The sequence below is a fragment of the Symphalangus syndactylus genome, chromosome 5 (assembly GCF_028878055.3).
Source record: "Symphalangus syndactylus isolate Jambi chromosome 5, NHGRI_mSymSyn1-v2.1_pri, whole genome shotgun sequence".
NCBI lineage: Eukaryota > Metazoa > Chordata > Mammalia > Primates > Hylobatidae > Symphalangus > Symphalangus syndactylus.
In genome coordinates, this window is record NC_072427.2 from 97,940,539 (window position 1) to 97,968,515 (window position 27,977).

Consider the following 27,977-nt stretch of genomic DNA (forward strand, 5'->3'; position numbering starts at 1 on the left):
CTCACTCTGTTACCTAGGCTGGAGTGCAGTGGCACGATCTGGGCTCACTGCAACCGCTGCTTCCTGGGTTCAAGCAGTTCTTGGGCCTCAGCCTCCCAAGTAGCTGGGACTACGGGTGCGTGCCACCACGCCTGGCTAATTCTTGTATTTTTATAATAGTGGAGACAGGGTTTCACCATGTTGGCCAGGCTGGTCTCAAACTCCTGGCCTCAAGTGATCTGCCCGCCTCAGCCTGCCAAAGTGCTGGGATTATAGGCGTGAGCCACTGTGCCCAGTCTCATTCTAAGACTTTAGGGATTACAGCCACATTCTCCCTCTCTCCTGGAGAAAACCCAAAATACCTGAAACAAATGACTTAAAATTTTATATAAGTAGTTGATGTTATGTATATCTATTTTGCTCTCCCTAGATAGGATAAATAACTGGGCAGTTGCTTGCCAGTGAACACCCAGAGACAGTTCGTTGGCAATCACTTTTGAACTGAGGGAGAATAACATTTTTTGATCTAATCTGACATATTTTGGGTATTGATCATTAATTTTTTTAGTGAGAGCTGAGTTCTATCTGTAGGCTAATTCATTATTTAGGCAGCTAATCATGAGGGCATGAGTGCAGTCATGGCCAGTCTATAGAGTTGTAGTTTCTTTGGGATAGTCACACCTGTTTAAATCCCAGTGATAAGCTCGAAGGTAGAGAAGGGAGGGGAGGATGGGATGAAGAATGGATGTGCTGGGGCCCAGAGTTTTATTGGCCTGAATGTGATTTCAAATAGAACTGGCCTAATTTCCTTCAAGTTGGCTCTGTTGACCTCTGCTAATTAGCTTAACAAAATTAAATGAACTCTATAACTCTTTTTTTCCCTGAACAATTACCACCATGGTTTTTAGTTCTTCTCTATCTAATTTTAAGGCAGAGATGGACAAGGTGACCCTTGAAGGGCTCTTCAACCTTCTAATTCAGGTAACCCTGAAAGGAAATGAGAAATGTTGAAAGGAGGGAAGTGAGACCATGAACCAACTGTGTGGATTTGAGGAAATGAGATAATTTAGGTCTTTCCAGGATGTCGTCTGTTGTCACTTTCACGTTTCTCTCCGTTAACCGTTGTCCACCCTTACCAGGAGCTGCGGGGCTTGTCATTTTGGGGGCTTCTTGAGAACAGTAGAAATTTTGAGAAAGTAAAATGTGTGTTTGATTGCATAACATTTTCTGAACCAAAAAGAAGAGCATGTAGCCATTTTGAGGAGAAACCTTAGGAAGCCTTCCAAGGGTTTTTCTCAAAACAGGACAGTTGCTTTTTGACTGTCACAACTGCTTCCCTAGGGATGGCTTTTCTTTTCTAAGATAGCACTTAACGATCATCTAGGAGGTGCCGAGCACTGTGCTTGGGCTCCATGTGTGTTACTACCTCATTCTTACAGAACCATCTTCCATAGGAAGCATCATACCCATTTTACAAATGCAGAAACTGAGGCTCAGAGACTTTAAATTGCCTGAAGTCCCACTTGGCTAATAAGCAGACCTAGTGCCTTCTTTCTGTGCATGGCTGCCTTCTTCCCTCACTCTGAGCTTGTTTTTTAGCAGTAAAACACATAAAGGGACATTGCGTCAGTTAATATAGTATTAGCAATCTTAGCGTCTAGAAGGGTTTAGAAATCCTGAGCTTCTCTCTTTTTCTTCTGTAGAACACAGTGAACTCAGCATGAGTTCCCTCCTCTGCAGTTGTCCCTCCGTTGAGATTCTCTGGCTACCAGATCCCCAGCCCCTCTTCTGCCCAGAGGTACTGTCTGGCCCCTCTTTCATGCTCTCACCTCTTCATGTGTCTTCTTGGCTGTGTCGTGTGCCACCTCCTTTGAGTCATTTCTTTTACTTTATTGTGGTTATCATTGCTGGGCATTATATTTTACATTTGTTTGTTGGTTTAATGTCTGTCCCGCCACTGGAGTGTTAGCTCCACGAGGGCAGGGATTTTATCCGTCTCATGGCCTGGGCCAAGAAGAATGCAGCCCGGTAATACGTGCTCATTCCATCTTCAATGGAACAAATGAATGTTGCTGCATCAAGCATCTGTTTACTCACATCTTCATTCTCTAACCACTCTATTGATTCTTTATCTTGACCTGCAAGCATACTTACATCTCATCGTGGTGACAAAGAGCCCTCCCGTGGCCCAGGCACCTCGCTGAACTGCTGTCTTCTTTTTAACCGCACTGACTGCCCACTCAGGACTTCAACTCTGGGTCTTTGGCTGTCACTCCAGGCGTCTTGCCGAAACTACTCTCCTTTAACATTTTCTTCTTGATTGCCCGCATTTCTGAGCGAGGCATAATGACGTATGCAGGGGCTGGATGCCATGGGGCCTGGGGTTTGTGGTAAAATGTCGGTAAAGTAACCACACAGCGAAAGGGATAGTATGGCCCTCATCTTAATCTCTGCTGATTAATTATGAATGGGCGTCCGACTTGCCCAGTGGCCTCCTGCCTCCTTGCTGCTGCTTTGCTGGAGTTCACCTTCCTCCTGCTTCTCCCGGGCTCTGCCTTTGCCCTCATTTCTCTCTCTGCAGTCTGTCTTGGATACTTCTGCCCTGCCAGGATTTCAATGATCATTACTGTGTCTCTAATTCCCACAGCCCGCAATTGTGTCCCCGGGTCCCTGGTCCTGAGTTTCTAATGATCTGCAGACATCCCCTGAATATGCCGTGTGTACACTCTGTGTCTCACACCTGACCCTTTTCTATATATGCAGTTCTTACTTGTCCTTCAAGATCTTGCTTGAGTGCCACTTCCTCCAGGAAGCCCTTGCTGATTTCTCTGCCAGATGTCATTTCTCCCACTTCATTATTCTTAAATGACTTCAGCATGGTCTGACCTTATTACTTAGATTTTGTATTCTAGTTTTGTGGGAACTGTTCCTGGAATACTAGGGTTGTGTTTTCCAGAGATCCAACATATTGTGGGACCTTGTACACTGGAGGCAATTCATACTTTGTAGACCAGTTATGATGGTAAATGGAAAAATCTGAAAAAAAAATAAGCTGAGAAAAATGGTTCCACCAAAGTATTCAAAATTGCTTTTCATATTTCAGAACTGACATATAAGAGTAAAAAGAAAGTACCCCAAACTGCAGTGGTGCTGTGGGGCTAGCATAAAATGTTAATCAGGTAAATAGGAACTCAAGGGAAATTTACCAAATTGAGCTCATTTACATGTGTAATTACCCATCTGTGATCATTCTACTGTTGTATTTATTCTGTCTTTCTCCTCCCACACTGGGTTAAAAATACTTTGTATTAAAGATTTTCTTCATAACCAAATACAATGAATTCTTGGGATTGGGGGTAGGGTGGGGTGTGAATGCCACTCTGACACTGGAAACAAGATGCCAGAGTGCGCCTCAGTGCACGCTGTCTGGGTGCGAGGGAGAAGCCCGGCAGATACACATTAACGCCACCTTCAGACATGCACATCCCAAGAGGAGACTTGGAGGCAATGGCATTGAAAACCACTTGCCGCTTTCAATGATCAAGAAAGAAACCTGTGGCTTTCATGAATGCGGAATCCATAAGACACAGCCAGATGCCGGCCTGGAATGGTTGCTTCCTGCAGTAGGAAGGTCCAGAGTAGGCTAAGGAAGTGTCAGGCAGCGGGCGGTCTCCTCACAGGACACTCTTTCTTAGGGGGAAATGATGACCTCGAGGTGAGGTAAGGAGACCCTGGAGGTGGAAGACGCGAAAGAAAAGTGGCTCCCCAGGCTTCTCAGTTGTTGGGTGTGGGAAAGAATTGTAACCCCTGGGAGGCCAAGGCGAGGCAGAGAATGCCCTCCAGAGGCCTGCAGTCCTGGTGTGAGGAAGCCCTTATAGAGGAGACCTGGCCAACCCTTCCCTTGAGCCCCTGGCCACTCTCAGGGTGGGCATTGCCTGAGGCTTATCAGAAATGCAGACCCTGGCTGGGCACGGTGGCTCCCACCTGAAATCCTGGCACTTTGGGAGGCTGAAGCAGGAGGATCACTTGAGTCTAGGAGTTTGAGACTGGCCTGGGCGACATAGCAAGACCAGCAAGACTCTACGAAAAAATAAAAAAGTTAGCAGGTGTGGTAGCGTGCACTTGAAGTCCCAGCTACCCTGGAGGCTGAAGTGAGAGGACTGGTTGAGCCTGGGAGGTCGAGGTTGCAGTGAGCTGCCATCTTGCCACTGCACTCCGTCCTGGGCAACAGGCCTATCTCTAAGTAAGTAAGTAAATAAATAAAATGCGGACCCTCACGCCTCGTCCAGGCCTGCTGAACCAAACCTGTGTTGCTGCAACAAGATGCTAGGTGGTCTCCAGGCACGTTCAAGTGTGACACGAGCTGGCTTAGGGGACAGTTCTTCCCGGCTTTCTTGAATAAAATGGCTCTTTTATACGTTGGTGGTTTTGGTGTGATTACTAATTTTGCTGAGTACCATAGTCATTTTTTCAGTGTCACTGTTTGGCACGCTGTAAAGTAGGTTAGTATCACTCTCAGGCTGTGAGTCGGACTTTTTTGTTTTGTTTTCCCAATCAGGCCACAAGGGGCCGCATTTCACCATGTAAACATTCATCGTGTCCAGCCTGTTCACAACCACACTGGGAAACTCAGTAGCTGCAGGAGGCCCTGTCCAACAGGAAGGTTGCCTCATTGCAACCTGACTTTATCCCTTCGCTCTTGTAACCAAGATTCTTAATTAAAATAAAATAATAGTCAAGGCCCCCCCACGTCCCCGATGCAGCCCCTATCAGACTGCTAACAGCTTTTTCGGTATTCGTCCCTAAAATTGCTTACATCTACGCTCGCACAGGATTTTCCCCAAGGCACTAGCATTCTACACTGGAAGTTAACTGTGTTTTCTCTTTCAGTTGTTTTCTGTTTTCATGACTCAGATTTGTTACTAAATCCCCTCCCCCAATGCTTTCTGAGTCCTTAATGCTGTGTTTGCCAGCTCAGTTTGGAGTTGCCAGCTGAGAGGTGGCAGTCTTCCGGAATAAGTACATTTCTGATCACCTTCCTAATGTGTCTGACTCACACGAGACTTTGCAGGAACCCTCTATCTGTATTAATGCTGTAGATTCCTTTGGAAAGATTAAGGAACAGTGCTATCTTGTTATGGGTCAAGACATCCAAAGCACATTATTTAGACGACAACATTGTCCAAAGCTTTAAAGTGAATTCAGGCAACTACATTTTATGCCAGACTTCCATTTGCTGAAACAGATTAAAAAAAATACTCATGCATTAAGTGATTATACTCTACAGAATGTAGCAGAGGCAAAGTGGTGGTTCTGTGAGGTTCCAGCACCCTGGGAGTCCTGGAGCCTTGGGGTCTGTGTCCTACTGAGCCTCTAACAACTGGAGCAATTTCACATCCCTGGCGTCCATCTCCAAGCCTAGGTTTCCTCATCTGTAGAAAGAAGGGGTTGGATTAGGTTGCTCCGTAGGTTTCCTTTTAAAAGTAGTCTAAAAAAGCAATCAGAAATGTTTTGTTATTTTAATGAAGTATTGATTTGACATGGAAACCTCGATTGATAGCTGATAGAGGCTCATCTAAAGCATCTGTAATCTGATGGACATTGACAATATTCTACCCATTAGAGAACAAAGACCACAAAAGAAGCTTAGAATAGAAGAGCTGCCCACATTTGCTGCTGTTGTGTAATGAACAGTTGTAGGTGGCACCAGGTGCATGTCTTGAAGAAATTCTTGAATCAGCTCATGGAATTCTGAACTGGATTAAAACATGCGCATGTGAACATTTTATTTAACAGCATCTCCGGCTGCCAACATTTCATCAAGAATCTTCATTATTAAAGTGCACCGGTTATTTCTTTTGCCATCATTTGAGTTACTCTCTGTGAAGAAGACAGATGTCTTGCTATAGTCATTTCACTTGCTCAAGTTCCCCTGTCCTCTCTCCTCCATCGCTATGTCCCCCTTAGTGAAGCCATAACCAATCAAAACTTAAGTGAGTCAGCTTTGGATGTCAGCCATGGAGCAGGCGAGCCAAGTCCCGTGATGCCAGCCCCTGGACAGAGTTTCCAAGGCAACGACTGCTGTGTTTCTCTCCACTCTGAAGGAAAACCTGGGAGAATCCAGTCCTGATGTGGCTGTTAAGGGAGCCTGGGTGGGGGAAAACAATCTGTGAATGAGCAGACTTTCGTTCTAGCCTGTTCTTTTTTTTTTTCTCTGTAAGAATGAGTCTTATTCACATGCATTTTTCTGCAGCTCTGAAATGAGGATTTGAATTGAACTGTTTGAGATGGGTGGTTAAAAGAAAATATACACAGATTATCAGTCTGAGAAGCACTAGATGATCATCCAGATTAAGAAGTAATAAAGTCAGAATTCTCACAGGAACAAGAGATCATTTTTGTCACTGAGTACAAGAAAGATTAGCACAAGCCAAGACACAGAGGCTGAAAAAGGGGCAAGGGACAGTCCCCACTGAGAACAGCTTCCATCTTCAATGTTTTTGTCATCATTAGTAGGACTATAAAAATTATTGTCCAAATCAGGGCACATTTGCGAAAGAGGGAACGTCTAATAATTAAGTCGGGATGACAGATGTCAACTGTCCTGGGAAAACCAGCACACGTGTCGCTGTACTTTGTGTGCCTCCCGGTAGAGAGCCATTGAACAAAGGTGGCCTCACCTACCGGAGTATGAAAGCCACGAGGCTCAAGTGAGAGAGGAGGATGCCAAGTCATCTGATGAAACTGAGTCGGGTGGAAATGGAGTAGAGAAATGAAAGAAATGTGGACACATTTGAACAGCAGCTCAGGGAAATCTGATGATAGATCAAGCAGAAATAGATTAAAAAGACTTCGAGGCAATGGTACTCTCTGAGGGAACACAATTTGGGGTGGCCCAGTCAATGGTTTTGTGATTTTGTCCAGTAAAGAGTATAGTAATTCTCTTTAGTTTTGAGCAGCAATACATGAGGTTTCTGGGGAGAACAATCCCAACATAGTAGACATGAAAAAAATGTTTAATAATGAATCTTCTGTTTCCTAAAGAAATTCACTAAAAGTAGACATCATTAAGCTTGTGAAACACGTTTATGGTTATCCTCGAAGTCAACTGAGTTTACCATCCATAGCCAGTTAGGGATGAGATAAAATAGATGGAAATGACTGAACTTTTACACTATTAAATGTCCTTACCCCAGGTGTAAACACGTTTGTTCTTCTTCTTTTTTTGGTGGGGGGGAACAGAGTCTCGCTCTGTCGCCCAGGCTGGAGTGCAGTGGTGCGTTCTTGGCTCTCTGCAAGCTCTGCGTCCCGGGTTTACGCCATTCTCCTGCCTCAGCCTCCCGAGTAGCTGGGACTACAGGCGCACACCGCCACGCCTGGCTAAGTTTTTCTGTATTTTTAGTAGAGATGGGGTTTCACTGTGTTAGCCAGGATGGTCTCGATCTACTGACCTCATCATCCACCCTCCTCGGCCTCCCAAAGTGCTGGGATTACAGGCCTGAGCCACCGCACCTGGCCAAACACACATTTATTCTTTAACCAGATGGGTCTTCCTGCTGGAATAACCTTGAAACTTTAAAAAGTACCCAAGAATGCCAAGCGCGGTGGCTCACGCCCGTAATCCCAGCACTTTGGGAAGCCGAGGTGGGCAAATCACTTGAGGTCAGCAGTTCCAGACCAGCCTGGCCAACATGGTGAAACCCTGTCTCTACTAAAAAAATACAAAAATTAGCTGGGCATTGTGGCACACACCTGTAATCTGAGCTACTCAGGAGGCTGAGGCAGGAGAATCGCTTGAACCCGGGAGGCAGAGGTTGCAGTGAGCCGAGATTACATCACTGCACTCTAGCCTGAGCAATAGAGCAAGACTCCGTCTCAAGAAAAAAAAAAGTACCCAAGAAATGTATTTTTACCGTAGAAAAATTAGAAGATTCTACAGAAAACTGAAATGAAGACGATAAAAGCACCTATAATCCAAGTATCCATAATTAACCACTATTAATATCTTAGGGTATATCCTTCCACACGATTTCCTATGCATTTTATTTATACATATAATTATAAAAAGGACAGCTTGCTGTGCATATTCTATATTACTATATTATGAATAGTTTGCTATATCACCAAATACACTTTTGCAACTTTGTTTCGATGACTGCATAATATTTCACAATATTGAATAGTTCACTTAACCAAACTCTCAGCATTATGTACTAGGCTGTTTCTAGACTTTTTTGTACTACAAACAATGTAGTTTTGAACATCTAGTGAAATCTTTGTGCCATATAATGAATTAATCTGGATTGTGTGAATTTGGTGGGAGAACTGAGGCTGTTAAATCTGGGCCCGGATTAAGATGTGGAATGAACACACAATAAGAATAAAAGAGGAGACGGGTTCTAGGTCCAGCCCAGCATAGAACCCTGAGCATGTTACTTAACCTCCCTCTGGTTAGTTTTCTTATTTATAGTAACATGACAAAAGTTAGACATAATTATTGAAACCTTGAACTGGTTTACTGAAAGGATTAGATATGGTAAAGGTGTGAAAAACCATTTAAAGTTATAAAGCAGTTTACTTTTTTTTTTTTTTTTTTGAGACTGAGTTTCACTCTTGTTGTCCAGGCTGGAGTGCAATGACGCAATCTTGGCTCACTGCAACCTCCACCTCCCGGATTCAAGTGATTCTCCTGCCTCAGCCTCCCAAGTAGCTGGGATTACAGGTGCCTGCCACCACACCTGGCTAATTTCTTTTTGTATTTTTAGAGGCAGGGTTGGCCAGGCTAGTCTTGAACTCCTGACCTCAGGTGATCCACCTGCCTCTGCCTCCCAAAGTGCTGGGATTACAGGCGTGAGCCACCGCGCCTGGCCAAAGCAATTTACTTTTTCTGGGGTCAGGGGTTGGAGTCTCGCTCTGTCACCCAGGCTGGAGCGCAGTGGCGTGATCTTGGCTCACTGCAACCTCCGCCTCCCAGGTTCAAGTGAGTCTCCTGCCTCAGCCTCCCAAGTAACTGGGACTACAGGCACCCACCACCATACTCGGCTATTGTATTTTTAGTAGAGACGGGGTTTCACCATATTGGACAGGCTGGTCTCGAACTCCTGACCTTGTGATCCACCCACGTCGGTCTCCCAAAGTGCTGGAATTACAGGCGTGAGCCACCGCCTGGCCAGCAATTTACTTTTATAGGGATTTATGATTTTTTTTTCAAAATGCTGTTTAAAAAAAATTCTATTAAATCAACTAAAACTATTTCCAATTTTTTGACTTTCTCCAGGAATACAAATTTTTATGAACCAATTGAATGTTGAGTAATTTGGAAGCTGTGGTGCCTGAATGGGTGCTTTTGGGGAGAAGCTTCTAGGAGCGTTTTGGGCTAATCAGACAGCAGCCTGCCTTCTGAATTATGACAACGCAAAGGCAGAGGGAGCAAATGCTTTGCAAAGGGTCCCACTTGGTGGAGGGGGAAGTAACCCTCGCTGTGTGATCACAGTGGCGGCAGGTCGCTCACTCTCCTGCTCCCCTCCCTGGGGCTCCCATCAGCCAGGAGTCTGCTAAAGTCTGCTCTGTAAATGGAGTGATCTGGGCATGATGCTGTCCAGCCCCAGAGACAGAGGCCAGCTTGCTGTCCAGAGATAAAAATGGCTGTTGGAAGTGGAGTCAGAAGAAAAATATGTTAATAATGAATTCTGGGAATTTCAGCCACCCTTGGGAGCAGACCTAATGGGGAGTGGGGGGAGGTCGAGTAGGTAACATGAATGGAAACCTTGCAGGCCAAATGAGCTCCAAAGGGACAATCCTCAGCTGGAAACTGCGTATGCCCGCTGTGTACCTGTCACTCACCAATAGGATGCAGAAGCATTGGGAGAAATGCCTCTGACCACAAGCAAAGCGGCATGGAGCCTTCCTTCCCTCCCCCGCTCATCTGCAGGCCATCAGTGCACAACTCTGACGCTGGGGTTCGTTGAGGGGGGGTACCATCTGCATGGTGTTCTATGGAGTGACCCCCTAAAGCACATCCCACCCTTCTGTCCTCGCCCAGCTGGAGGACAGCTCCCCTAAAGCACATCCCATCCCTCCATCTTTTCCTAGCTGGAGAGGTCCCGAAGGCAGCTCCCCTTCCTTAGTTGTCTAAGCCTAGGAGGGATCTGGGCATAGAGTAGATGCTCATTGTGCGCTCACCAAATGGACGAGTGAGTAGCACCAGACCCAGAAGTGGGAAATCTCTGCACCACCTGTCTGCCAACGATGCAGGAATTTCACAGTCATTCTCTGGGATCCCTAAACAAAATCGTTTGTATTCTCACCCATGAAGGAAGACATCTTGGGTTAGAAAAAAATAGATACATCTAAATTTATAAAGACAACACTTGAGTTTTCTGAAAGGCACATTGTAAAGCTGACATATACTTCTTTCCTGGTTAGGCCCCCAAACTTGAACTCAGTGTGGTAAGGGGTCAACTTAGTTAAGTGAGGGAGAAAGGAAGGGGTACTTCTGACAGTGGATATGCTGGAGCCTAGAGGATGAGGGTACACTCATTCTTCAGAAGCAGAGATGAATAAGTGCTACATTAAAAAATGTATTTTTTGCTTTGCTGTAGATATCTCCCTTGCAGTTATCCAATGCTGACCAAGTAAATGTACTAATACATACATGTCTTCTTTTTCCTCCTCCTCTCCCCTTCCTCCTCCTCCTCATCTTCCTTCTTCTTCTTTTCTTCTTCTTCTTTCTTCCCTCTTCCTCTTCCCCTCCCTCCCTCCCTCCCTCCCTCCCTCCCTCCCTCCCTTCCTTCCTTCCTTTCCTTCCTTCCTTCTTTCCTTACTCTTTCTTTTTTCTCCTCCTCTTCTCCCTTTCTTCTTCTTCTTCTTCTTCCTCTTCCTCTTCCTCTTCTTCTTCTTCTTTCTTTCTTTTCTTTTTCTTCTTTTTTTTTTTGAGACAGGATCTCACTTCGTTGCCCAGACTGGAGTGCGGTGGTGTAATCTTAGTTCACTGCAGTGTCAAACTTGTGGGCTCAAGTGATCCTTTTGCCTCACCCTTCTGAGTAGCGGGGATTACAAGCACATGCCACGATGCCCAGAGAATTTTTAATTTTCTTTTGGTAGAGACAGGGTATTGCTATGTTGCCTAGGCTGGTAATTTTCCAAAACTATACTGATGAAAATCTGGAAGAAGAGGAGTGCTGCGGCCGGGCGCGGTGGCTCATGCTTGTAATCCCAGCACTTTGGGAGGCTGAGGCGGGCGGATCACGAGGTCAGGAGATCGAGACCACGGTGAAACCCCGTCTCTACTAAAAATACAAAAAATTAGCCGGGCGTGGTGGCGGGCGCCTGTAGTCCCAGCTACTCAGAGAGGCTGAGGCAGGAGAATGGCGTGAACCCGGGAGGCGGAGCTTGCAGTGAGCCGAGACCGCGCCACTGCACTCCAGCCTGGGCGACAGAGCAAGACTCCATCTCAAAAAAAAAAAAAAACAAGAAGAGGAGTGCTGCTTGTAAGATGGACTTTTAGTTGCTATTACAGACCAAAGAGAGGACTGTAGCATCTGATAAATATGAGAGAATTATATTATGGACCATAAAGACAAATGCATAAATGTTTCTGAGAGACATTACCCTGTGCTCCTAGACAGTCTCCCAACTTCGCTAATTATTAGAGCCTGGCAAAAGACATTAGTTTGGAGTAAATATCTAACTTTTTGGTTGCCTTCAAATCTGAAGTTTGTATTTTTGTTTGGTGATTCATCTTTTCATTGTTGACAAATCATAAAGGGAGGGACATATTTTATTTGGGTTCATTCTCTTAAATGACAAGTTCAAGAAGAGATATGCACAAGTTCTCTTTGGGGGCTGACAGGGTTAAAGGTCACACCCCTATCTGAGCTTCCTGGACGCTGGCATGGGGTGCTTCGGTGGTGGGGGTGGGATACATGATAGTTTCTTAAGAGAAGGGATGGTTAGCGATTTAAGGATTTGGGGTTAACCAACCTGAAGAGGAGGAGTGTGGGAGAAAGGAAGAGATAATCAGAGATAGAGAGCTGGGAGGTGGGAGAGGGAAGGAGAGAGAGAAAAGGAAAGAGAGAGAGAGACTGGGTGTTGAATTTGTACATTTAAGGGCCACAAAAATCCTCCCAAAATACTGCTTTCTCAAGGCTGCTTCCATGCAGGTGAGAGAAAGAATCACTGAGATTTTTGTGTTACTTGTTGTATTAGTCCGTTCACACGCTGCTATAAAGAACTCCTGAGACTGGGTAAATTATAGAGGGAAAAGGTTTAATTGACTCACAGTTCTTCAAGGCTGGGGAAGCCTCAGGAAACTTAGAATCATGGCAGAAGGGGAAGCAAACAGATCCTTCTTCACATGGTGGCAGGAAGGAGAAGAATGAGAACCCAGCAAAAGGGGAAACCCATTATAAAACCATCAGATCTCGTGAGAACTCACTCTATTATGAGAATAGCGTGGAGGTAACCATCCCCATGATTCAATTGCCTCCCACTTGGTCCCTTCCGCCACATGTAGGGATTATGGGAACTACAATTCAAGATGAGGTTTGGGGCGGGGGCACAGCAAAACCATATCACTTGTTAAGAGATAGCCTTTGAGAAATCTGTTTAAAAAACTTCGTTCCCCTCTGCCACATCCAGGGCTCACGATTATATTGGGCCTTCTCATGCTGGGAAATAGGTGACAGGAGGGATGGGTGCTGTCCAGGGGTTTTGCCAGAGTGGCCTGGCCAAGGGCGTCTAGATGGCTACACAGAAATGAGATTTTACATACATCTGTCCAATCCACCTATGAGAAGCAAGGCTCCTTCTGGAAGGTCTGAGAGTTCCTCTGGACAGCCTAGGGAGCCAGAGCTGGAGAAGAAAGTGGAGGCAGCTGCCCCATGGGCTGTAGGGGACAGCCTGTACTCAAGTCCTTTGGGAACTGAGAAACAACCTGGGGATGGGAGAGGGATGTGAGGTCCCATAGTCACGTGGATGGGGGCTCAGAGTCCTGGCAATCTGATCATGAGTGTGAGGGTGACCTTGCTGGGATCCCAGCTGCTCGAAAGGGAAAATGGAAATTGCTGGTTACATCTACGTATCTATAAAGATAACTGATTATCTTTAGGGTTTTATTTTTTAACTGGGACAGGGAGAGTTGGTTAGTATAGAATTTCTGTATTATTTAAAATCCCTTTTATAAGTGTGTCTTTTATAATTAGGAAAAATCTAATATCAAGATTTCCAATTTGGAAAAAATAGGGGGCAAGAATCAGGGTTGAACTAGGTTCAGATGTTGGGGGCTGGTGACACCCACACTGCTGGCTGGCTTGTGGGCTGGGCATAGTGCCGCGGGAAGGCAAGTTGAGTCCCAGATTAAGAGATAGCACTTCTGTTTCTGGCTGCTCCTTTCTCTCAGGAGGCAGCTGTGTCCTAAGCCTCGGTTTTCTCCTCTGTGAAATGGGGGTGCCAAGAATTCCTCCCTCAGAGAGTGGTTGAGAGGCTTCCATGAAAACACCCTGATATAGTTTGGATGTTTGTCCCCTGCAAAGCTCATGTTGCTATGTGACCCCAGATGTTGGAAGTGGGGGTGGGGGGAGGTGTTTGGGTCATGGGGGTGGATCCCTCATGAATGACTCAGTGCCCTCCCCATGATAATGAGTTTTCAGCTCTATTAGTTCACTGGAGAGCTGGTTGTTTAAAAGAGCTCCCTCTCTCCCTTCCTCCCCTTCCCCCATGTGTGGAAGCTTCCTGAGGTTCTGACCAGAAGCGGATGCTGGTGCCTTGTCTCTTTTCTTTATGTGTTACTCAGCCTCAAGTATTCCTTTATAGCAACACAAAATGGACTAACGCAGCCCCATAAAAATTACTTTGTAAATTGCCACGTAAACGTCAGTGGCTCTAATTCTGGAATATAATTTTGGTGTGTTTTTTCCCCTGCTGAGGCTGGAATCCATAGATCCTCCCAGAAGTCTTCATGGTTAATTATGGCTACGTATAACAGAAACACAAACAGTGTGGATAAGTGCCTGCGTGGCGTGCTCACTGCACCTGTGCTGTCTTTCCCCACCCAGTCATCCTGTGTTAGAGGGTGGAAGACCAGGAGGCACAGGCTGCATCTCTCTACTGAGGGCTCCGCATGGAGGGTTTCATGGTGGGGAAAAGCACCCCCACACTCACTCCTCTAGTCTGTAAAATGTCAGAGAATAACGCATTGCTCTCTCATTGCTCTGTTATGCTGCACTAAGAGGCCAGGGCCCCCTCCTGAGCTTGAAGCATCCACATTGAAATACAAGATGGCAGGGCCAGATCAACCATCTTTCTCTGCCAGGGAGGCTCAGAGTCTCGATCAGCCTGGGAAGTTTAATGACAGCTATGCAAGTGCTCTTAGGTTTATTTTGGGGCCTTTCCAAAGCAACAGGGGAAAAGTAATTTTATTTTTATAAAGAAGAGAAAAATACCGTGAAAGCCCTTGCCAGTGGGGCCCTTTCTTCATTTTTCTCCCCAGCTACTTGCTTCCTACAAAGCCCTAAGCCTTGAAAAAAGGCAAATTTACTGTTCCTAACAAAGGGTGGTTTATGTCCTTTTGCTACAAGACAAAAGGCGGAGGGGAGGAAGTTCAGATCTTTCTTTCTGGAGACTATGAAGTTCCGCTGGGGAAGTAGCTGCCTTGGTCTGCAGGTTAAATAAACATGGAACAGATGGGAAGAGTTAGAGGGAATTTGTGAATTCAATGAGACCAGACTATCTTGGTGTTACTGAGTGAAGCAAAGGGTTCCACTGAAACCCTGGGTTAAGCTCTCTGGCCTCATTAGGTCTGAACAGAGAAGGGTAGTGAGATGAATGAATTCCTCACACTGGTTTTGTTTACCTGTGGCTCCAATTGTGTGAACAGGCAGCATATTTATCTACGTTTTAGTCTAAAGATGGAACATATGCCTGTGGGCTCTATTCCATTTAATAAGCTTTTATTGAGCACCTACCATATGCCTGACTCTTAGCTGAGCGCTGCAGGGGGACAAGGAAGAAGTGTAGCATCCAGGACAGCGTGGAGAGAGGAAGAAGCTTGAGTGCAGATCCCTATAGTTCCACCATTTTGTGACCTTGGACCGGCTGCTTAATATCCTTGAATCTCAGTTCCTTGGTCTGTAAGATGGGGCAGTAATATCTCGGGGAGAAATTACACTGTATGAGGTGACACATGTCAGCGTCATGGCTAAAGTCCTTTGGGTTGCAAGAAACAAAACCCACTGCAAAAATAACCAAGAAAGGGAATTTCTTGGAAGGGTGTTGGGGTCTTTCCTGGATTTTACCAGGAAGTGTAGCCTGGGAGCCACAGGGAAGACAGAGAAGACCAGAGCTGTTCTGGGGCTCTCAGCAGCAAGGAGGGGGTATCTTCACCCCAAAGTCTCCACTAACAAGGCTCTTCCGTGCGGCGATCTCTGTGCCACTCTCCGTTCCAGCTCTTCACATAAAGTCTGTTTGGTTCAGTTGGCTCTGGCCAGAGAGGCAGGCTCCCAGCCTGGAAGCCTGAGTAGGATGGGGACAGGGTGCCTATATGAGTCTTCTGGGCTGCGCCAACAAGATACCACAGACTGAGGGGCTGAAACAACTGGGCTTTGTTTAGACACAGTCATGTAACTTGGAAGTCCAAGATCGAGGTGTGGGCAGGGTTAGTTTCTTCTGAGGCCTCTCTCCTTGGCTTGCAGATGGCTACCTTCTCCCTGTGTCTTCACACATTTTTCCTCCATGTATAGGTCTGTGTCCTAATCTCCTCTTTTTATAAGGACTGTGGTCAGATTAGGGCCTACCCTAACGGCCTCATTTTAACTTAATTACCTCTTTCATAACCCTACATCCGAATATGGTTACCTCAGGACATCCAGGGGTTAGGACTTTAACATATGAATTTTTTGTGGCCCACAATTCAGCCCAAAACAATGTCCTCCAACAGACAGGCTTGTTAGGAAGACATTCCCAAAGGTGTCCACTCTAGCCATGTCCCTAGCCTAGCAACAGGAACATAGCAGTCTCTCTTCAAATTTTGGTACTCTTTTCTTCTCTCTGCAAAGCACGAGCTCTCTGCCACCAAGGAACTCCTTTTCCCCAAGGGAGATGACGCCTGGAGCTGTGAAACAAATCCTGAGCCACGGGATGAGCGTAGACTTGAGACTCCAGAGTTTGGGATCCTGGTCCAGATCATGCCACTGCTTACCAAGTGGGTAAGAGACGTCATCTTTTGGGTCAGTTTCTCATGGATGAAGTGGGGTGGGTAAGTAGAGGCAAGTGGGCCCAATGATCCCATGATTCAGTGATTCTAAGCCTTGCCTTGGTTAAGGGCAGAGCGCCAAAGTGAGGGGTAAATAATGGGTGTTGACGAGAGTTGCTGGGAAAGCCTTTATGCTTGCTCAAAATGGAGTGTTTCCCATAATCTGTGTTTGGGTTGGAGCCAGTCATCATCTATGACTGACTGAATTTTTTTGGTCAGAAGCAACTCGTCTCTTTTTCTTCTTACAATAAAATAAAATAAAGTTCTGCCCTTCAGAGCTGAAGCAGCACATATTTTGGAGGGAAGTCTCAGAGAAAAGCAGTTTCTGCTCATTTCCCTCCATCATCAGCCTGTCTGCCCCAGCTCCCGCTCTGGCAGACACTGCTGGGGCCTTGGCAGAGCTGGGATTGCTGCTCTTGAGATTCTGAAGGCCAGTGACTGAAAGAGAAGGCGCTGGAAAGGGTCTGTCAGGACTCCAGTGACAAAGGGAAGGATTTGGACAAGAGTCAGATAAGATAAAGAGAAGGAAGATGCCCTCAACTCTGAGTTGTGGAATGAACGTTTCTCAGGGAGTTCCCACAAGGACACTGTGTCCGTCCTCGGTTTCCTGTGTGCTTGGATGAATCTTGGGGCTTTTCCTTTACACATGGAACCTCTTCTTGAGATTTGAGGGGCTCCATAAATCATACCCTCTCCCCCCTGCCAGACTCCTAGACCAAGACAAAAGGAGAGGAGAATGTGCCTCGGAGGCACAGTAGTGGGTTTCCTAACAGAAACCAGAGACTCGGAGGCCAGGGAAGAAGGGGCGTGCTGAAGGGCGTGCGCAGTCCCAGGTCTACACCTGGCTGGTTCTGAAAGACAAGCAGGAGCAGCAGCTGAGCTCTGCTGGCCCAGCTTCTCTTTCCAGCAGATGAGGTGTGGTGGCAGAGTTTGTATACATGTCTCCGCCCAAATCTCTGGTTGAAATGTAATCCCCAGTGTTGGAGGTAGAGCCTGGTGGGAGGTGATTGGATGATCGGGACGGATTTCTCATGAATGGTTTAGCACCATCCCTTTGATACTGTCCTCACCATAGTGAGTCAGTTTGTGAGATCTGGTTGTTTAAAAGGGTGTAGCACCTCCCCCTCCATCTCTTGCTCCTGCTGTGGCCCTGTGCCTGCTTCCCCTTTGCCTTCTACCATGATTATGAGCTTCCTGAGGCCACTCCAGAAGCCGAGCTGATGCCAGCATCACGTTTCCTGTAAAATCTGCAGAACCGTGAGCCAATTAAACCTCTTTTCTTTACAAATTACCCAGTCTCAGGTATTTCTTTATAGCAATGCAAGAATGGCCTAATACAGGTGTCCAGGGGCAGAGGGAGGCTGAGTGTCAGGTGAATGGATGTCCTGACTCATAGAAGGAAAGATCAAGAATAGGAAGAAAAGCTTTCCCACAACACTGCCGCTTACCCCAAAACAACTCACCCAGCATAGTCAGGTGTCAGGTCTTTACTGAAGGTTTGGAAGGACAGAGGGCGGGCTCACACTGCTTGACACTGATGGCTTATCCTTGAGTATTAGCCATTGGCCTCCTTGTCTTGGAAGTCCTTTGGCCTTGCCACCAAGAACTGTTACCCGGCCGCCTCCTTCTCAGCTGCAACTTCCTCTGGTGTTGCTAGAGCCTTCCCTCCTGGAAGGTGCTTCTCCTGAATTCCTCTTATGATGCAGAGAATTTTGACTCTTCCTCCCTCTGTTGGACATCTAAGGAACATTAAAGGGCTCAGCTTCACACACGATCACATATCTATTTCAGCATCTCGGAAGAGCTAGCAGGGATGTTGCCATTTCAGGGTTTCCATTCTCTCTGCTTTATCTGTGTAGGTGGAAGGGAACACTTCAGGTATTTATCTTCCCAGTGCAATGACTGATGCCCGCTAGAAGGCAGAAGTGACACCATCAGTTTTGGTGTTCAGGAGCATTCTTTTCATTTATTGTAGGGTCCTGCCTACCATAATCCAGGAAGTGGTCTTCCAGACGTTAAATAGGATCATGAAATCAATGGCATGAGCCTTCACAAGTAAGTCAATTATCAATTAATCAATTAAGGTTTTATTGTTGAGAACGATGTGCATTACGGAACTAACAATTCTTTTTCCAAATGAAATCCTGATTTCAACTCCATTTATTGAATTGTGAACAGCCCATTTTTTTCCTGCAAATTTAAATTGCTGCCTAAACTATTTACTGAATATGTACATTGCTCTGTTTTTGGACTTTATTTTATGTCAACAGATCCATTTGTCTATTGCTGTACCAGTAGCATACTTTTAAAATATGGTTGCTTTATAGTTACCATATTTTGATGTCTTCTATATAAAATCCTTCTATCATTGTGCCTTTTCCAAAAAACTCTTGGCTTCATGTATGGATTTTTACTTCCCACTGGTTGGTTGGTTGGTTGGTTGGTTTCTGAGACAGGGTCTCTGTTGCCCAGACTCAAGTGCAGTGGCTCAATCATAGCTCACTGCAGCCTCGACCTCCCAGGCTCAAGCAGTCCTCCCACCTCAGCCTCCCAAGTAACTGGGATTACAGGCATGCACCCCCACACCTGGCTACTTTTTTTGATTTTTTGTAAAGATGAGGTTTCACTATATTGCCCAGGCTGATCTCAACTTCCTGGAATCAAGTGATCCTCCCACCTCGGCCTCCCAAAATGTTGTGTTTACAAGCATGAGCCACCATGCCTGGCCCCATTGATTTTGTAAAAGTCAGCTTTTTGTGGCATATTTTACAAAGAATCAAATTAGTAAAAAAATGAAATGTACAATTTGATGAGTTTGACACATATATACCCTCACGTAACCACCTCACAATTACAATGTAGCATATTTACATCACCTAAAAAAAAAAAAATTCCCTTATGCCCTTTTAGAGTCAATTTCCTACCCAGCCCTGGCCCCGTGCAATCCACTGTGCTTTCTTCTGTTGCTATGGTTTTTCCTTTTCTAGAATATTATATGAAGGAAATCATACTGTATGTAGTCTTTTGTGTCTGACTTTCCTTCACTTAGCAGAATGCTTTTGAGATCATCCATGTTATTGCAGGAATCACTAGGTTGTACCTTTTTATTACTGCTGGTGATCCATTGTATGGATATACTACAATTTGTTAACCCACTGATGATGGACATCTGAGTGGTTTCCAGTTTTATACTGCTATGACTTCTTCTTCTTTTTTATTTTTATTTTTTCGAGTCAGGGTTTCGCCGTGTCGCCCAGGCTGGAGTGCGGTGGCACGATCTCGGCTCACTGCGGTTCATTGCGGCTCACTGGCTAATTTTTGTATTTTTAGTAGAGACGGGGTTTCACCATGTTAGCCAGGCTAGTCTCGAACTTTTGACCTCAGGTGATCTGCCTGCCTTGGCCTCCCAAAGTGCTGGGATTACAGGTGTGAGCCACCGTGCCTGGCCTTGTCATGAATAAAACTTCTAATGAATATCTGCATACAAATTTTTGAGTGGACACAGGCTCACATTTCTCTTGGATAAACCCCTATGAGTAGGATTGCTGGGTCATATGGTAAGGCTGTGTTTAACTTTATAAGAAATGTTTAGATGTTCCAGTTTCTCTGCATCCTCACCAGCACTTGTTACTGTCAGGTTTTAAAATTTATTCTGATAGGTGTGCAGTGGTGCCTTATGATCATTTTCATTTGCTTCTGCCTAATGACTATGATAACCATCTTTTTCATATGCTTGTCACATATATATACCATTTGGTAACACACCTATTGTAGTGTTTTGACCATTTTTTAAAAACTGGGTTGTTTGTTTTCTTACTGCTGCACTTTGGTAGTTCTTTTTATATTCTAGATCCAACTCTTTTGTTAGGTATTTAAAAAATATTTTCTCCCAGTCTGTAGCTTGACTTTTTATTCTCTTAACTTTTCACTGAGCAAAAGTTTTTGATTTTGATAAAGCCCAATTTAGCAACTTTATCTTTTTTGGTGTCGTATCTACAAACTGTTTGCCTAATCCCAGATTGCGAAGATTTTCTCCTATGTTTGCTTCTAAAAAGTTTAACATTTTTCATTTAGGTTTGTGATCTATTTTAAATTTTTTTATAAGGCGTGAGGTTTATGCTGAAGTTTATTTATTTTGCCTCTGGATGTCCAACAGGTCCACACCGTTTGTTGGAAAGCCATCCTTCTTCCAGTGAATTGCTTTTCACCTTTGTCAAGAATCAATTGGTTCTATCTGTGTGGGTCTGTTTCCAGGCACTCTCTTTTGTTCTGCCAGTACCACACTGTCTTGGGGAGGTAGATAAATAGTTCATTCATTTGTTAGGACTCTGGCTACACTTTTACTGAAAGAAGTATTTTAAAACATTACCAGTTCGACGTGGCCCCACCATGTCTGGGTTTTCGCTACCCCTGTCCATCCATCAGAGTCCCACAACACTGGGAGCTTCTGGAGGGCAGGGATAGTGACATTCTTTTTGATAAGCCCAGCACAGGACCTGTCACATAGCAGGTGCTCAGTCATATTTGTGGGAAAAAAATGACTAATGATTCACTGGCTAAATACTGTCTACATTCAAGAATACAGACAAGAAGTCACATTTAGAAGGAGGCTTTTAATCACAGAGTGACCATTTTACAAACAGGAAGCAGAGACATTTTTGCTGTGCTCCAGCACTCAAAACTTTTTTCTTTTTTTAAGTATAGTCTAATTCAGATGAAGAAAATATACTTATGGGCTATGACCTTTTTCCCCAACCAAAATGAAATAATTATACTAAATGCCATGAAAAAAATGACATATATTTATACCTAAGATTATGTATTTTACTCAATAAAAGACTATGATGAGGAAATAGGCACTGGCTTTCACCTTCTGAAATGGCCATATCCAGGCATCTTTGGAAAGTGACAGGCCACGGAGCCTTATCATCCTTCCTCCTGAAGTGGATTCAGGTTTGTATTGGAAAATTCAGTCGCTCTCAGGCTGCTTCTTGCTGCTGTAAAAATCCTTTCTGGTATGAAATTGTCAAGAGAGCAACACAGGAGAATTTCTTTGAGTCTTCTGTGGGACAAGAAAATAGCTCGATAAGGCAGTTTCCATAATTGTGCTCTTTATAGTGAAATGTTACCTGCTTTGCCTCTGGGATGTTAAGGGTTGACATGCGTGTCTTTTATTACACCTGCCGGGGGAGGAAAGAGTGTCAGAAACCCAGCCTGAGAAGCCCTAGTTCCTTCTCTGATGTTTAATTTCTCACATCTCTGCTTCAGACAGTCTGGTCTAGCGGACAGGCAACAAGGCCGAGGAAGCTGGCTCCAAGTCTTCCTAAATTCTCAGGAACTCCATGTTCCTTCCTTCTAAGGAAAGGGAAATAGGATGTAGCCCATCACCCTGCTGCACCATCTTCACTGAGGCAGAATCATAAGAATGATGACACTTAAGTTGCCATTTGGTGTCACATCCTTGACAGTTGGCTCTCTCGCTTTCTTGAGTATTTTTTTTTTTATTGTCAGCTAGATATTTTGCTTCTTCAAATAAAGCAGTACTCCACTGGAATGTTGCTCGGATTTTAATTGTGTTTTCTTTGGATGGAGAAAAATTTGAAGTTCTACTTTCGTAATAACCACACCAAATGATTTACTTAAATTGAAAGTGAACAGTCAGTTACATGTTTAGTTTTCAGTCATGACATCGTATATGAAAGTTACGAAAAGGTAAGTGCCATCTATGTTGACTTTGAAAAAATATACATATAAAAATCACTATGGTCTCTCTAGAAACGCTCAAAGCCAAATATAATCTTAACATTTAAATGTGAACTTGAGGAATAGGGCCACATTTTAACAGCTTGACAGGCTTCAGTTTCAGCTGCTTTCTTTAAAGAGAAATTTCTAAATATTTAAGCAGCATCTGTCAAGTCTCCCAGACGTGAGCCATGAATGAGACTTCCTATATTATGGGGATTGTAGTGACTGCTAGAAAAATAAACTGCAAATAAATGAATCCAAGGGAGAGGGATGCAAATATGCTCTGCAGTACGAGTTCACTGAGAAGGGATCGCTGGACGAATTTCCTTGAGTAGGTACTTCAAAAAAAACCAAAACCACATCTTTTGGGCGTCAGTGTCTGTGGCAGTTCATTGCAGACACAGATGTTTGTGTACAAAGACCAGGGCATTCATGTATAGATACCAGTAAGTATCTATATTGTATATCCAAGTCTTATTTAATCCTGACAACATTGTTGTGTACTATTATTATCACCATCCTATAGATGGAGAAGAAACCAAGTGTGGCTGTATCCCTTGATTTTGCCCAGGGTCACTGTCTTAGTTTGTTTTGACTGCTATAAGAAAATACCACCAACTGGGTGGCTTATAAACAACTGTGAGAAATTTAGTTCTCACAGTTCTGGAGGCTGGGAAGTCCAAGAACGAGGCCCCATAGATTTGGCATCTGGTGGCAGCTGCTCTTGGTTCCTAGATGGCATCTTCTTGCTGGGTACTCATGTGACGCAAGGGACAACTCTTCTCTCTTTAGCTCCTTATAAGGACACTAATCCCATTGATGAGGGCTTCACCTTCATGACCTAATCACCTGTCCAAAGACATTCCAGTACCACCATGTTGGGGATTAGGTTTTAACGTGTGAATTTAAAGGACACAAAGGTTCAGTCCATACGTCATGTAATTGGTTGATGTTGGTTCTGCTGTCTCTAGAACAAACATTGCAGCAATGTGATGCAACGTTCACAGCACCGTGACATTGACATCATCGTGTCCCCCACAGACCCGGACTGCGTATTTGTACATAATTCCCAACAACTCAAATGCAATTCTGCTTTAAGGATGCCTACTTATTTATTTATAACTTCTTTTGTTTCAATAGTACCCAGAAGAAAAAGATGTCTGTGGTTCAGGAAAGGTGATCAGGAATAACCCAGCAGCCCCTTTCAGTCAACAGCAGTGTATTTTTCTTTGAAACCACCAAAGATTTTCTCCTTAGGAAAATGTCCTTGGCATGTAATTAATGTGCCAATCCTGTAGCAATTTTCCTCCTCAGAGGGCTAAATAGAGTTTGAGCTTTCTTTGTTTAAAAGCAGCAACAGAAAATACCAAACCTAAGGGTGGAACTCACGCTGAGCCCTTTTCCCGTTCTGTTTTCTTTCTCTTGGCTCTTCTGTGACCAGAGTATTATAAAAGCCTCCTATGGCTCACAGTCAGTCAAAGAATCCATTTTTCTTCCAAGGCGGCTCGCACGTACCTGGTTGCGATGGCCCCTTCGTAGGGAACCTTTCATGGTGAGAATCTTATAAATAACAAAGAGCAGCACAAGAAAGCTTTTGGTGATAGAAATTCTTTTCTCACTTCAGTTTTCTGCTCAACATTTCTGGGTGAAAATGATTGGGATTTTATTTTCTGTCAAACCTTATCACTATCAGCTAGGTTCTGAGGAATTTTTAGTCCAGCTGGAAGATTGCTCCTGGGAATGAAAAATTGCATAAATGCTTTCCACTTTAAGTTCAGGTAAAATATCCTTCCCCTTGTCCCTAGCTCCTGCCTCCCCACCAGAAAACTAACCCCTAATAATAATAATACTTGGTATTTGTGCTGGGAATTAACTTCTCAAGGTCGGACGGAAAGCAAGTGTAGAGAAGTGATACCCTGGGGATGAAAAAGCTTGAATTCTTTAAAATAGTTCTTCCCCCACTCCATTATTGAAGGATGACATTTGTATGTTAAGAAGAAAATAAGTTACTCATAATCCCATTGCACAGGTGTAAATGCTGTTAATCTTTTGCTAAGATTTTTTCCCAGTGCACATATATAATTTTTTTCTTACACAATTGAAATTCTAAAGACAATGTTATGTTAGGTGGAATCTGTATTGCTTATGTAAAACTAAAAGAGGTATTTTTTTTTTCCCCCAAGAAACAAATCCTCACACTGTGAGGTTGGAATGATTATTTAGACACTTTGACAAACATCGAATTGTACACTGGAACAGGAATTTCTGATGTCCTTTTTCCTCTATTCATGATTCCCAAAAATCACCCCTCCCTCTTCTTGACAGCAGCAACAGGCAGAGGAAAGAATGCTTTTGACTTACAGAAGTCACTAGAGTGGTACAGTCACAAAGATGCAAGAAGGGCTTGGGACCCACAGAGTTCTGAGGAAGGGAGGAGTGATGTGGACCACACAAACAAGGGCATAGAGGTGATGGTATTGGGGGTTGATTGAGGAAGGGGCAAAGGGATAACAGAGAGGGAATGGTGATAATGCGGAAAAGCCAGCATGGCAGAGACAGAATTTCATCTGTCCCTGTGCATCGTCTAGCACTTACAGCAGAGTGGGGTCATGGAGCAAGTTATGATTAAAGTGGGTAGACGGAACATAAATTATTTCCAGACTGAAGTAAAGAAGAGCTGGTGTATGACCCTGTAGCTGTCTCATCCCCTGCTGTAGGAAATGAGGAGGCCTCACATTAAAAATGGTGTATCCTGGATCCCTGAGAGACTTCTTGGACTTGTAGTATAAATGTGTGGAACAAACCTAAGTTGTATAAAGTCATTGAGATTTGGGTGGTTATTGTCACTGCAGCACAACCTATCCTATCCTAACTAATTTAGCCATGTGGATTCCTACGAGTACGAGAAATTTGCCTTCTTCATCTTGCTTGTGGCTAGGCATGGGCAAAGTGTTTGTGTGACACAGGGGTTGGGTGAAATCTATTATGGGGCTTTAGAAAATGGCTTTTCTGCCTTAGAAGAAGAGATGAGTGTGGAGACACTGCCATTCTCCCCTCTCCTTTTGCCAGATGGTGTCACATTATATAGATATGGTACTTGGGGCTATGGCAGCCTCCTTGTGACCATAAGGGGAGTCATTACTGACATAGGGATCACAGGGCAGAAAGATGGAGAGCATCTGGGTCCTTAATGACACTGTAGAGCCACTGAACCAAGCCTGGAGCTTCCCTGCCTCTGTACTTCTGATTGGGTCTGTTAAGACTATCCTTAGCCTTTTAGCCACTTCTGGTTGGTTCCTCCCCTACTCACAGTCAGAGTATCCTAGCTGTTCATCTAATAGTATGTTAAGAATAAAATAATTAAAATGATCATTTTTCCTAATCATCAGGAATATAATTTTAAAATTCTGCAATTTGTAAAATGCTAAACTCATAAAATATATTTAGGGGCAGGGCTTCCTCCCCAAAGACTCGTATTTTATAAAAGGACTCATTAGAGTTGTTTCAAATACCAGTTACCCATGTGCATTTCAGTGATCAATTATGAAATGAAAGCATTAGGAACTATCTGTAATTTGATTATCAACTCCAAGTGAAGCTTAAATGATTTCTTTAATGTTACTAAAATTATTAAGGCTTAGTCCATTGTAAGTGTTCAGTGAAAGGCAGCCATTAGTACTATTAAGCTATGGCAATTGGCTGTACTTTTTGGACATTGACTCCACTGTGGATTCACTGGCGGGCGGACATGGGACTGTACCTGGCAGGCCAGGCTGAGTTATGCTGTGCTAACACATCAGCAACCTGGCAACCTCAGGGGCTTGCAGCAGCATCAAGGTTTGTTTCTCTCTCATGCTGCATGACCCTCTCAGGCAGGCTTGGTTCTGCCCACATCATCTGTAGTTCCAAGGCTGATGGAACAGCCTGTCTGGAACATTGCTGGTTTTGTGGCAAAGAGAAGAAAGAGACCGTGAATCATGGCCTGGCCTTTATAGCTTTCTTCTGAAAGCAACACAGGTCACTTCTGCCCACGTCTCATTGGCTGAAGCAAGTTGATTTTTGCAGGGCGGGGGCGGGGGGTGTTGCACCATGAGAGGAAAGTAGAATTTGGGGGAACAGTAATACAATCCACTGGAGGCAATGAATTGGGGTGTCTGAGACCCTCAAGTCAGCCCAGTTTCCCTAAGAAGGTATCATTGCTCTCAAACCCTTGCCTGCATTCTTGATATCTCATTGCCCTGCCAACTGTACCCCCATATCCATTCTCTTTTTGCTCATAGCAATAGAACAGTCCATTGGTAGCTGGACTCATGGCTCCCAAGTTAAACCCTCCATCTGCCAGCCTCCCTTGCAGGTAGATGTGGCTGTGTATTTAACTTTTTGGTGAATGGAAATATAGCCTTAAGATGATGTGTGATCCAGGTCATGCCCTTAAAAGGAAGGGGCATATCCACCCCTTTACCTGTTCCCACTTGCTGCTGGCTGAAGTCTAGATGCAATGATGAACCACACTGGACTCACCAGACAAGAGTGATGCTCTGGAGATAGCAAAGCAACATGAGGAGGAATCTGTACCCTCTCAAGAGCTATGCCATTGAGCTGCCATACTAGCCTGGACTTCTACATAAGACAGAAATAGATAAATTTTGATTTATTTTTTTGACAATGTTATTTTGGGTTTCTGTTTCATCAGTCTTACATACACATTTCCTGCCCAAGTACACTCTTTTTTGTTTGTTTGAGAGAGAATCTTGCTCTGTCGCCCAGGCTGGAGTGCAGTGGTGCGATCTCGGCTCACTGCAAGCTCCGCCTCCCAGGTTCACACCATTCTCCTGCCTCAGCCTCCCGAGTAGCTGGGACCACAGGCACCTGCCCCCACGCCCGGCTAATATTTTTGTATTTTTTTTTTTTTTTTTTAGTAGAGACGGGGTTTCACCATGTTAGCCAGGATGGTCTCGCTCTCCTGACCTCGTGATCCACCCGCCTGGGACTCCCAAAGTGCTGGGATTACAGGTGTGAGCCACCGCACCTGGCCCACTCTTTTTTTATTTTAAATAAAACACAGCTGGCATTAAACAATAGCAGGGAAAAAAAGGCCAGGTTATATTTAGTAATAAAAATGCCCAACTGCGTGAGAGTTCCCTGATGCCACTTGCAGGGGGGCTCTTGAGACAGTGAGCCTGCTTCTTCACCAGGACACTCTTCAAAGGGAAGGAGAAATGCCTTCTGAGATCAGACAGGACAGCTCCTGGAAGTAAGAGCTGTCCCTCTTTACCTTCCTCTTTTCCCATTTTATCCTGCAGATGTCCTTCCCATAGAAAAGCTTGTTCTCCATGGTGGGCTGAGGACAGGCAGTCCAATGATGGATGATGGTGGGCAGGTCTCAAACTGCGCCTGAATGCAGTGTCTCCACAGAGAACGTGCAGGCTGTACACTCGCCTTGGCCTTTGCAGGGGCCGGTGGTTAAATAGGCTTCTAGCTTCTTTGTTGATGTTTCCTTTTTTGCTGGCACAATTTCTCCCATTTGTTCGTATTTTTCCTAGTAGAGATGTCAAATAGGTTTCACCTCATGTGTCAACACTTATGTATTGGTAGTGGCTGCGTGAGTCATTGTGTTGGGTTCCCTGAAGCAGAACCTCAGGCGAGGATTCAGATGCACTGGGTTTATTGAAAGGGGCTCTTTGGAGAAAGGGAGTGAGGGAAGCCGGGTAGGGCAGGGGAAGGAGCTACGTAGGGATGTGGTCTCAGCTGCAGCTGAATTTCAACTTAATCCCATGCTGGCCTCTAGAGCATAAATCACACCTCAGCTTTGTACCCACTTTGAGGCAAGAGGGCTGGACTTTATGAATCAGTTATTGGTTGCTGGCTGCCTCAGGCGAAGATCCTCCAATTATGCTGAAGACAATTCTCTGGAGGTGGGGGCAGCTGTGAGTATCCAGCATTGGCATTCATAGCCAGGAAATGGGTGCCCTTGCTGATAAAAGGGACCTGGGAACAATACCAA

The 27,977-nt window shown here is 44.7% G+C and overlaps 1 protein-coding gene across 3 annotated transcripts in view; it reads left to right on the plus strand.

Annotated features, from left to right (window-relative positions):
• Positions 1 to 27,977, plus strand: part of MIS18A (MIS18 kinetochore protein A) — a 92,537-nt gene that overhangs the window by 13,184 nt on the left and 51,376 nt on the right. The window contains exons 4-6 of one of the 3 annotated variants that reach the window (XM_063640611.1): positions 16,032 to 16,181; positions 18,204 to 18,283; positions 20,385 to 21,856. In XM_063640611.1, coding sequence (XP_063496681.1) covers positions 16,032 to 16,181; positions 18,204 to 18,273 — 220 coding nt within the window. In that variant the 3' untranslated portion in view covers positions 18,274 to 18,283; positions 20,385 to 21,856. Of the gene's footprint in view, positions 1 to 16,031; positions 16,182 to 18,203; positions 18,284 to 20,384; positions 21,857 to 27,977 lie in introns of those variants that run through there. The other 2 variants (XM_063640610.1, XM_055279481.2) reach the window with 2 other exon arrangements.